Source organism: Neoarius graeffei, chromosome 4, assembly GCF_027579695.1.
Source record: "Neoarius graeffei isolate fNeoGra1 chromosome 4, fNeoGra1.pri, whole genome shotgun sequence".
Lineage (NCBI taxonomy): Eukaryota > Metazoa > Chordata > Actinopteri > Siluriformes > Ariidae > Neoarius > Neoarius graeffei.
Genome location: NC_083572.1, coordinates 72,965,047 through 72,977,657, shown reverse-complemented (window position 1 = coordinate 72,977,657; position 12,611 = coordinate 72,965,047). Strand labels below are relative to the sequence as shown.

At 41.9% G+C, this 12,611-nt stretch overlaps 1 protein-coding gene across 4 annotated transcripts in view; it reads left to right on the top strand.

Moving 5' to 3' along the window:
- The window catches only part of ptprfa (protein tyrosine phosphatase receptor type Fa), a 498,031-nt gene extending 491,710 nt beyond the window's left edge, over nucleotides 1–6,321 (top strand). For all 4 annotated transcript variants that reach the window (XM_060919685.1, XM_060919687.1, XM_060919683.1 and 1 more), the window contains 3 exons: nucleotides 473–627; nucleotides 733–868; nucleotides 4,208–6,321. In XM_060919685.1, the coding sequence (XP_060775668.1) occupies nucleotides 473–627; nucleotides 733–868; nucleotides 4,208–4,276 (360 nt within the window). In that variant the 3' untranslated portion in view covers nucleotides 4,277–6,321. The remainder of the gene's footprint in view (nucleotides 1–472; nucleotides 628–732; nucleotides 869–4,207) is intronic.
- The last annotated feature ends 6,290 nt before the right edge of the window (nucleotides 6,322–12,611 follow it).

Below are 12,611 nucleotides of genomic sequence, written 5' to 3'. Positions count from 1 at the left end.
CCGGGTTCGAGCCCCTGTGCGGAGTTTGCATGTTCTCCCCGTGTCCGCGTGGGTTTCCTCCGGGTGCTCCGGTTTCCCCCACAGTCCAAAGACATGCAGGTTAGGTTAACTGGTGACTCTAAATTGACCGTAGGTGTGAATGTGAGTGTGAATGGTTGTCTGTGTCTATGTGTCAGCCCTGTGATGACCTGGCGACTTGTCCAGGGTGTACCCCGCCTCTCGCCCGTAGTCAGCTGGGATAGGCTCCAGCTTGCCTGCGACCCTGTAGAACAGGATAAAGTGGCTACAGATAATGAGATGAGATGAGATTAATTTCTACTAGAGGCTCTAAATAAGGCTTGATTTATCGTTCTCATTAAAGTCCGGATTGGGGTTCTGTTTGAGTGAGTTTTGTGATTTTTACAGGTTATATGTGCAGTTTACAGTTCAGTTATATCTTGCATATGTATATAACTCTTCCCCTTTTTCTCAGGATGGCCAATCCAGGACTATCCGGCAGTTCCAGTTCACTGATTGGCCAGAGCAGGGTGTGCCAAAGACAGGGGAGGGATTTATTGACTTTATTGGTCAGGTGCACAAAACCAAGGAGCAGTTTGGCCAGGACGGACCAATTACTGTTCACTGCAGGTGTGTGTGTGTGTGTGTGTGTGTGTGTGTGTGTGTGTGTGTGTGTGTGTGTGTAGGTGTCTGTGTGAGTAAGTGTGTGTATTGACCAACACTTACATTCTACAGTGCTGGTGTGGGTCGTACAGGAGTGTTCATCACACTGAGTATCGTACTGGAGAGAATGAGATATGAGGGAGTGGTGGATCTATTCCAAACCATCAAAACCCTGCGCACTCAGAGGCCAGCCATGGTACAGACCGAGGTAAGGAGAGTGAGATCCAGCTTGCATAAATTCTGAGAAAGATATCCCTGTGTTGAACTTCCTGAACCAGAAACACATATATGATTAACTCCAGAATTATTTAAAGCGAGACAGCCTTTCGATTTCATAAACTCAGTGAAATTTAGTTCCCTTTGAAATTTGGTCATTGTAAATTTATGTTTATTTCTATAATATCTCACAAAATATCAGGCCATTCTGTGTCTGGGAAGTTATTTAATTTGAGGGGATTCCCTAGCAAATAATGTGCATGAAATCTCCCACTTCATGCAGTCAAGCAGAGGAAGTCCGTGTGCACATGCGCAGGTTTACCTGCTTCTTTTTCTTCTTCTTCTTTTGGGTTTTACAGCAGCTGGCATCCAGTGTTGCATTACTGCCATCTACAGGTTTACCTTTGACCGTGCACTGACAGTTACATCATTCTGTCGCTAAACGAACAGCTGACCACAGCGAGGTGCTCGCTGACCGCCAATATTTATTAGTTTGGTCCTGCGTTTCCTTTCCTTCACAACATAACGTCTTTTCTTCTCGCTTTCCGTTACTGTAATCAGTCTTTCACGTTTCATTCGCACACTCATGTCCTCCATTTTTCTCTCCTGTTTCAAATTTATATCCCACAATGCCTTGTGGGTGGCACGGTGGTGTAGTGGTTAGCATGGTCGCCTCACAGCAAGAAGGTTCTGGGTTTGAATCCAGTGGCCGGCGAGGGCCTTTCTGTGCGGAGTTTGCATGTTCTCCCCGTGTCCGCGTGGGTTTCCTCCGGGTGCTCCGGTTTCCCCCACAGTCCAAAGACATGCAGTTAGGTTAACGTGGGGCGGCCTTGGGCTGAAGTGCCCTTGAGCAAGGTACCTGACCCCTGACTGCTCCCCGGGCGCTCTAGTGTGGCTGCCCACTGCTCTGGGTGTGCGCGCGTGTGTTCACTGCTTCAGATGGGTTAAATTCAGAGGATGAATTTCACTGTGCTTGAAGTGTGCATGTGACAAATAAAGGTTTCTTCTTCTTCCGTTACTGTAATCAGTCTTTCATGTTTCATTCACACACTCACGCCCTCCATTTTTCTCTCCTGTTTCAAATTTATATCCCACAATGCCTAGCGCAAACAGGGAAAGCCCACCACATGGTGTATGATGTAGTATTTGGAATTGGGTCATGGTGAAGCAGGAAAAAAGCTGAGACTTTAGGGCCACATGGCCCTAAATTCATTAATTGTTCTATTTTTAAAAAAACTAATAAAATTGGATAAGATTAAGTATAAGATTGCTGTTATCACCTTTAAAGCAATTCATAATTTAGCCCCAGCATATTTAAGCGATCTTGTATGCATTAGGCAGAGCGCACGTTATAATCTGGGGTCCAATTCTAGTATTGTATTGCATGACCCTACAGTTAAGTTCAAGCGAACGCTAAAAGTATTAGGATTTTATTTTATCATCATTATTATTATTATTTTGGTTAATTGACTTTTTTTTTATTTTGTATGTATTATTAATCTCGGATTGTTATAATTGCTTTTATTAGTAGTATGTTTTTATATATTATATATTATATATAAGTATTTTTAGTGTAATGCACATTTGATCATTCATTCTCATTATCTCTAGCCGCTTTATCCTGTTCTACAGGGTCGCAGGCAAGCTGGAGCCTATCCCAGCTGACTACGGGCGAAAGGCGGGGTACACCCTGGACAAGTCGCCAGGTCATCACAGGGCCGATACATAGACACAGACAACCATTCACACTCACATTCACACCTACGGTCAATTTAGAGTCACCAGTTAACCTAACCTGCATGTCTTTGGACTGTAGGGGAAACCGGAGCACCCGGAGGAAACCCACGCGGACACGGGGAGAACATGCAAACTCCGCACAGAAAGGCCCTCGCCGGCCACGGGGCTCGAACCCGGACCTTCTTGCTGTGAGGCAACAGCGCTAACCACTACACCACCGTGCCGCCCACATTTGATCATATTACCAAATATTAAAATGCGCAATATAAGTAATAATAAACATTACAGGTATATTAATGAGGAGGGTGCTCCGGTTTCCCCCACAGTCCAAAGACATGCAGGTTAGGTTAACTGGTGACTCTAAATTGACCGTAGGTGTGAATGTGAGTGTGAATGGTTGTCTGTGTCTATGTGTCAGCCCTGTGATGACCTGGCGACTTGTCCAGGGTGTACCCCGCCTTTCGCCCGTAGTCAGCTGGGATAGGCTCCAGCTTGCCTGCGACCCTGTAGAAGGATAAAGCGGCTAGAGATAATGAGATGAGATGAGATATTAATGAGGAAAGTCCTACCTGATTGGCTGGTGGAAGAAGGGGTGGGGTGAGCAGTGGCTCATTATCATTTAAAGAAACAGACACTCAAACTGGCCATTTTGAACAGGGCTGTTGAGACAGGGTGAGAAGGTGCTGTGGTGCTTTATACTTTAGTATTTTGACTAAAGCATGTCACAGACACTTCATTAAAGGAACAGTCCACCGTACTTCCATAATGAAATATGCTCTTATCTGAATTGCGACGAGCTGCTCCGTACCTCTCCGAGCTTTGTGCAACCTCCCAGTCAGTCAGACGCAGTCAGACGCGCTGTCACTCCTGTTAGCAATGTAGCTAGGCTCAGTATGGCCAACGGTATTTTTGGGGCTGTAGTTAGATGCGACCAAACTCTTCCGCGTTTTTCCTGTTTACATAGGTTTATATGACCAGTGACATGAAACAAGTTCAGTTACACAAATTGAAACGTAGCGATTTTCTATGCTATGGAAAGTGCGCACTATAATGACAGGCGTACTAACACCTTTTGCGCGCTTCGGCAGCGCATTGATATCTGAGCTCCGTATCAATGCGCTGCCAAAGCGCGCAGAAGGTGTTAGTACGCCTGTCATTATAGTGCGGACTTTCCATAGCATAGAAAATCGCTACGTTTCAATTTGTGTAACTGAACTTGTTTCATATCACTGGTCATATAAACCTATGTAAACAGGAAAAACGCGGAAGAGTTTGGTCGCATCTAACTACAGCCCCAAAAAATACCATTGGCCATGCTGAGCCTAGCTACATTGCTAACAGGAGTGACAGCACGTCTGACTGCGTCTGACTGACTGGGACTTCTCAAATACCTTTAAGCCCTCAAGGAACTATGGCAACTTGTGGAAAAGGGGTGTAATATGGCACCTTTAAGTTAGACTTATTTGGTGAAGCTGATGAGAATAACAGCACTGAACCTCTTCATGTAACAAAAATCTGAAATATCTGTGTGTGTGTGTGTGTGTGTGTGTGTGTGTGTGTGTGTGTGTGTGTGTGTGTGTGTGTGTGTTTGCAGGACCAGTATCAGCTGTGCTACCGAGCAGCTCTTGAGTACCTGGGCAGCTTCGATCACTATGCAACATAACCGCTCGTCTGAAAACCTCCGGAAAGCCCTGAAATGCCCCTCAGGAGAGCAGGCGGATCATTCTGAGATACAACACACACTCCACCGATTCAGTTTAGGGGTTCAGAGAGAGAGAGAGAAGGGGGAAGGGGGAGTGAGAAAGAAGAGAAAGTACAGGAAAATGTGAATGGCAAGCAGGGTGATTACAAATCCTTCTGGTCCTGCAGCCATTCCTCTTTCCGAACACAAAAGTGCCACTCTGGTGTCAATATTACGATAAAACAAGTTATAGCATAATATCTCTGAATCCTGCTGAGACTGAAAAACTTACTAATTTTTTTTCTTGTAATCATCATTGTCATATTAATCATCATTACCATTATTATTATTAATTATTATTATGAACATATGACACAACTATGTAATTGTTGTCATTTATATATTGGTATCTGTAATGGTTCTATTTTTATTCTTTTTTATCCTTTTTATTTTTATATACATATTTTCAAATAATCATTTATTATTTGATGTTATTGTTCTCACCATATGGTCTTATATGTTTAGTACACGGGCGTGTATTTTAACACGACCCCGAATACACTGAGCTGCTGATCATTTCTTTGTTAATATCATTATGTTATTTGAATGAGACTGCAATTATTCAGCGGGGGAGGGGAACAACTTCTGTACACCTTTTCTTCTGGCACCTTTTTTCGGACATATTATGTAAGTTCAACATGATATTAAATGATGTGAATCCAGAGTTAGTGAACAGTCATACATGAAATCTGGGAAAGATACTGTGTATAAACTGTGAGTTTGCAGGGAACTAGGGACAAAACAGGTCAGACATGTACCATTCTATTCCTTAAAGGTAGGGTCAGCGATTTTTAAAGGCAGAACTCATTTTGTAACATTTGTTGAAGCCTTTCTCACATCTAAGCAGCTGCATATAAAATACTTTTGAGGGAATATGCTGTATTTGTTTGAATTTTAAGTTTTACAACAGGTAGTATTAGGTAGCTGTTGAGGATCCGTTTGCACAGAGATGTAGCCAATGGAGCAGAAATGAAATCCAAAACAAATAGGCAGGCAAAAGGTTAAAGCACAATTGGTCATAAATATCCAAGGCAAGGGCTCAAGCATGATAGAGTAAGCAAAACAGATAAGGCTCTGAACTTATACAGTTGTACAGAAAGGCAAGACTTCGCAAGGAGTAATTGTCCATGAACTTTTTTTATATAGGCTAACACCAGGACGTCATCTGTAAGTGACTGTTAGAAATCATACTAGTATTCCAATGAGCACAAAACCTCCACTGGGAAGGGAATGCCCTTGTTACAATAACTTCTCTAAAAATCGCTGACTTATACCTTTAAGAAAAAAAAACAGTTAAAAAAATCCAAGATAATAATGAGGCTTCTGAACAGAGCATTGTGATTAAGATGATGTTACTAGCCATGTGCAGATCTAAGCTGAAGTCTTCACTACATACAAACCCACGCCCACACACACATATCAACAGAGTGCAATGATACAAAACAAAAAAGTACAGTGCAATTAATACAACGAATAATAAACCAGATACTTACAGCAAGACATGACACTATACTCCGTACATCTTAGAGTGTGCAAAAATATTAGCAGGGTAATACAATGTTAAATACTGTGCTGTTATCAGGATTATTTCATGGTTGATTATAAACTATAGCATGGAGCAGTCTGCTGAAACTACTGATCCTGAAGTCCCTACACATGGTATTTTCACATACCATAATCATCATCATGTGATCATATGTCACTGTGGCTCGGAAGGACAATATCACAACATGACCAAGAAGAATCACTGGCTAGAGAAACTCGAGCGCTTCTTTTCTCTGAAGGCCAAAAGTGAGGTGGATTTAAACACACTGGACGGCTCAGCGTTTGTTTCGGGATGTAAGAGGCTTCGTTCGCTCTGTTGGACATGCCGTTTGTTTTCTATTTGTTAATAAAACAGAAGAGAAAGAGAGAAAATATGTTCCAAATACCTTGATGTTAATAAAGTTGAATAATTGGGTTTTGTACATTGTTGGTTGTGACTCTTCTTGTGATTGGGTGGCACCTCATGAACCCTACAAAGCAAGCACACTTACATATGCCCCACGTTGCCAGGGGAACAGATGGTGTGTGTATTCTTGGCAGTCCTCTGGTACCACTCAGCCCAGGAGTGTGTGTGTGTGTGTCTGCTCTGAAGCGTCCTTGAGACAGCATTTTACTGTCCAGTAGGATTAACGTGTGCTTTGTTTATTTTCTATCTGTAGAAATAAGTCCTATTATGGCTATCGCCACAATATTTAACATCAACAGCTGTGTCTCAAATGATGTAAATATTTCAGAATTTTTTCATTGAACATGCATTTCCAAACTAAGAGGACTTGTGTCAAAAAATGATCTGGAAAAACTGATACATGCCTTCATCTCTAGTAGGGTTGATTACTGCAATGGCCTTTTCACAGGCCTGCCAAAAAAGACCATCAGATGACTTCAGCTGGTTCAAAATGCAGCGGCTAGGGTTCTCACACGAACAAAAAGAACAGAGCACATTACTCCAATTCTAAGGTCCCTTCACTGGCTTCCAGTAAGCTACAGAATTGACTTTAAAGCATTGCTGCTGGTGTACAAATCTCTAAATGGTACAGGGCCCAATTACCTCTCTGATATGTTGCAGCGGCCTAACCCAATCAGATCTACCAGATCGCAACAGCAAAATTTACTGCTAAAACCTGTTGTTAAAACAAAGTGTGGTGAAGCAGCTTTTAGCTACTATGCAGTACAGCTATGGAACCAACTGCCAGAGGACATTAAAAATGCTCCTGCTGTTGGCAGCTTCAAATCTACATTAAAGACCAAGCTGTTCTCAGATGCTTTCTGCTAACTGATAAATATCGTCATCTTTACGTTTTAAACTTTACTTAACTTTTACAGTCTCTGCATGTTTTAAACTTTACTTAACTTTTATTCTATTTTATTCTGCTGTTTTTTACTGAACTTTTACTTCATTTTATTATTTTATTTCTACTATTGTTTAATTCTTATTATTTTTTCCCTCTTCTTCCCCATTTATTTTATGTAATTTTATTTTCTATTGTTTACTGTTTTGCTTTTACCTCTGTAAAGCACATTGAACTGCCACTGTGTATGAAATGCGCTATATAAATAAACTTGCCTTGCCTTGCCTTCAGAGAGAAAATGCTCAGACATAGCATTCCAAGTTGTTTAATGAACCAGATTTTACTCTATATTTGCCAGTCCAGCTCATGTTCTCTGACAGACACACGAACAAACCAGTAATAACTGGTTCCTCAGTTTACGCTTTCTCCTCGGTTTGTTTAGCAGATACATGGCTGAGGAGTTGCCTAAAAAAAGGTGTATGGAACTGCTGGATTCTACACAGTGGACATGGCACAATGACTGTTTGCAAAATACGCAATGGTAAGATTGTCAGATCGAAGAAAAATGACAAATTTGTTTAAACAACAAGAAAGCATCACATAAAGTGTGCCAAAATCCAGATAACATGGGGCGCACACGTGAACCGCACCACAGCTGTTGTGATAAAAACATGGATTGTGATCCAGCCTGAAAAGAATCATGATACAATATTCTTGCCAGATCACTTTAAGGACGCCAGACTTATGTTGGACAAATTTGAGGACTCATCACCTGTGGTCTGGATATGGCAATTTCATCACTCCAGTTTCTCAAACTCTGAAAGTTTGGGAAACATAGCAGACAGGAGTGTTATTCCAAATGAGGAACATTTTTTAAAAAAAATGTCTTACATTTTATCTCATAAACTGGAATAGCACATGCTAGAGAGGGATCATCATATAATTAATTGATTGATGGATTGATTTGTTGGTTGGTTAATTATATTTATGTAAATTCTAGGGGGTGAAACAGAGAATAATTAATTTGAGAGGACACAGTGGTAGAAAATTAAATTCCTTTCACCCGGATGTTTAGTGTTCAATATTTTTCATTTATTTATTTATTTATTTGCACTGGAGACCTTGGAAACATATGCCTAAAAGTTTAATGCTATAGATCTCTTGCAGTCACGTGACCGAATCCCGGCTGGAATGTAAACAGCCGCCATCTTGTCGGTCAACAACACAGCTGAATATTGTTGTACTCGTATACAAAATGGATCAATTTCAACCGACGGACTACACGGCTCATTTTTCTAATGAACAGATAACTAGATATATGTCTAAAATAAACGACCTACAGATTAGTGACCCTTATCGATTACCGGACGGAGTTTTCACGACCGTGTCAGTGGATATGGAACTGCCAGAGGTGGAATACCCAGATGTGTATAATTACCTCATTAACTTTCCCTCGCTGTTCAGTGGTGAAGCACTGCGTGCTTATAAATCTCTGGACAGTTATCTTTACAGAAATTCAGGATTTGTCAGCCCCCCTCAGATGTGGCATCTTGTAAACAAGAAAATAACAATCCTCATTGGACGGGTAAGTCACTTAAGTATTGAGTACTAGTACTGATACCACATGGATATACTGGAATAAATACATAGCGAGCCTGAGATGAAATGGTCACTGCACAGGCACCAGTGATCGTTCTTTCCAGTCGGTACCCATGCCTTGTTGTTGTTGTTTGGATTGGCCCGGCTGATAGCAGCAATCCATTTTGCACGCCTGTCAGGGTCCCGTGGCAGCCTATGAAACTTTCTTCCCGATTTCTGACCTCTCCTGTTGTGGCATTTACATGCCATACAACTCTCCGGCATTGTGGCACGGTAATATTTGCAGATTTGGGTGAAAAACAACGAAAGTCAGTGTCGGTAAATTGCGATGGCAGAAATATGGCGTTTGACCGACAAGATGGCGTCTGTTTACAATCTGGATCGGCTGTGACGTCACATGCAAGTGGACTATATATGTACACTGAATGTATGTTAAGTTTTTAAACCAAAATATTGCTTAAAGTTATTAAAAAATCTTTTTGTCATATGGAAGGTTCCCTTAATATATGATTTTTCAGGGAAAGGATTGTGTTGACTGATTACATTTGCTGATGATGTACCCTGGTGGGTCCCTTCATTTTCAGATCAATTTGAAGACTGGTTAGATATTTTCCCCCCTCCTTTTCCAACACACACGTTTTAATAACCTCTGGCTTTGAATAATTTCTTCATTTCTTCAAATCATTGAACATGCAAAGCCCTGAGCACAACAAAGCTTACCCACTGAGCAGCAGTAATAAAGTGCTAAAAATATCCCTTTTATTAGTCTAGCAAGTTTATACTACAGCACTGTTGAATTCCCTGAGGGGTCAGAATGTGTTGATTAATTTTCTATAACAGCAGCTCTGACAGTAGTGCTGGCTGTAAGGGAAATCACAGCTTTCAAAAGTCAGGGCCAAAAGTCGTCTCCACCTCTTGAGAAGACTGAGGTCTTTTGGTGTGTGCAGGACACTGCTTAGGACTTTTTATGACTCTGTGGTAGCATCAGCGATTTTCTACGCTGTGGTCTGCTGGGGCTGTGGAAGTTCAGAGAGGGACAGGAAGAAACTTAATAAACTGGTCAGAAGGGCTGGCTCAGTCTTGGACTGTCCTCTGGACTCCATTGAGGTGGTGGGTGAGAGGAGGATATTAGCCAAGCTGACGTCAATCATGGATAATCCCTCTCACCCCCTACATGAGGCTGTGGGGGCTTTAAGCAGCTCTTTTAGTAGTAGACTGCTACACCCACGGTGTAAGAAGGAGAGATACCACAGGTCATTCATACCTACTGCTGTCAGACTGTATAACACCCACAACTTGTAACGTAGCACCAATAACCTGTTTGTCATTTAATTTGCACGACTTCACTACTACTACTGGTTAGCGCTGTCGCCTCACAGCAAGAAGGTCCTGGGTTCGAGCCCCGGGGCCGGCGAGGGCCTTTCTGTGTGGAGTTTGCATGTTCTCCCCGTGTCCGCGTGGGTTTCCTCCGGGTGCTCCGGTTTCCCCCACAGTCCAAAGACATGCAAGTTAGGCTAACTGGTGACTCTAAATTGACCGTAGGTGTGAATGTGAGTGTGAATGGTTGTCTGTGTCTATGTGTCAGCCCTGTGATGACCTGGCGACTTGTCCAGGGTGTACCCTGCCTTTCGCCCATAGTCAGCTGGGATAGGCTCCAGCTTGCCTGCGACCCTGTAGAAGGATAAAGCGGCTAGAGATAATGAGATGAGACTACTACTACCTCTGCCATCTCTCATCGATGCAATTATTATGTGCAATAATATAGGCCCTAAACTTTGAGAAATTTTAAAATTGAGAGGCTCGGAAAAAATTGCACATTACAGGTAGACTCTGTATATACAGTGGTGCTTGAAAGTTTGTGAACCCTTTAGAATTTTCTATATTTCTGCATAAATAAGACCTAAAACATAATCAGATTTTCACACAAGTCCTAAAAGTAGATAAAGAGAACCCAGTTAAACAAATGAGACAAAATACTATACTTGGTTATTTATTTATTGAGGAAAATGATCCAATATTACATATCTGTGAATGGCAAAAGTATGTGAACCTCTAGGATTAGCAGTTAATTTGAAGGTGAAATTTGAGTCAGGCGTTTTCAATCAATGGGATGACAATCAGGTGTGAGTGGGCACCCTGTTTTATTTAAAGAACAGGGATCTATCAAAGTCTGATCTTCACAACACATGTTTGTGGAAGTGTATCATGGCACGAACAAAGGAGATTTCTGAGGACCTCAGAAAAAGCATTGTTGATGCTCATCAGGCTGGAAAAGGTTACAAAACCATCTCTAAAGAGTTTGGACTTCACCAATCCACAGACAGACAGATTGTGTACAAATGGAGGAAATTCAATACCACTGTTACCCTCCCCAGGAGTGGTCGACCAACAAAGATCATTCCAAGAGCAAGGTATATAATAGTCAGAAAGGCCACAAAGGACCCCAGGGTAACTTCTAAGCAACTGAAGGCCTTGCTCAAATTGGCTAATGTTAATGTTTATGAGTCCACCATCAGGAGAACACTGAACAACAATGGTGTGCATGGCAGGGTTGCAAGGAGAAAGCCATTGCTCTCCAAAAAGAACATTGCTGCTCGTCTGCAGTTTGTTAAACATCACGTGGACAATCCAGAAGGCTATTGGAAAAATGTTTTGTGGACGGATGACACCAAAATAGAACTTTTTGTTTCAAATGGTAAGCGTTATGTTTGGAGAAAGGAAAACACTGCATTCCAGCATAAGAACCTTATCCCATCTGTGAAACATGGTGGTGGTAGTATCATGGTTTGGGCCTGTTTTGCTTCATCTGGGCCAGCATGGCTTGCCATCATTGATGGAACAATGAATTCTGAATTATACCAGCGAATTCTAAAAGAAAATGTCAGGACATCTGTCCATGAACTGAATTTCAAGAGAAGGTGGGTCATGCAGCAAGACAATGACCCTAAGCACACAAGTCATTCTACCAAAGAATGGTTAAAGAAGAATAAAATTAATGTTTTGGAATGGCCAAGTCAAAGTCCTGACCTTAATTCAATCAAAATGTTGTGGAAGGACCTGAAGTGAGCAGTTCATGTGAGGAAACCCATGTGAGGTGTTCTGTACGGAGGAATGGGCTAAAATTCCTCCAAGCTGGTGTGCAGGACTGATCAGCAGTTTCCAGAAATGTTTAGTTGCAGTTATTGCTGCACAAGGGGGTCACACCAGATACTGAAAGCCAAGGTTCACATACTTTTACCACTCACAGATATGTAATATTGGATCATTTTCCTCAATAAATAAATGACCAAGTATAATATTTTTGTCTCATTTGTTTAACTGGGTTCTCTTTATCTACTTTTAAGACTTGTATGAAAATCTGATGATGTTTTAGGTCATATTTATGCAGAAATATAGAAAATTCTAAAGGGTTCACAAACTTTCAAGCACCACTGTATACACACATATATACATAAATAATATTTATATATATATAAATATAAGTGGGCGGCACGGTGGTGTAGTGGTTAGCACTGTCGCCTCACAGCAAGAAGGTTCTGGGTTCAAGCCCAGTGGCCGACGAGAGCCTTTCTGTGTGGAGTTTGCATGTTCTCCCCGTGTCTGCGTGGGTTTCCTCCGGGTGCTCCGGTTTCCCCCACAGTCCAAAGACATGCAGGTTAGGTTAACTGGTGACTCTAAATTGAGCGTAGGTGTGAATGTGAGTGTGAATGGTTGTCTGTGTCTATGTGTCAGCCCTGTGATGACCTGGCGACTTGTCCAGGGTGTACCCCGCCTTTCGCCCGTAGTCAGCTGGGATAGGCTCCAGCTTGCCTGCGACCCTGTAC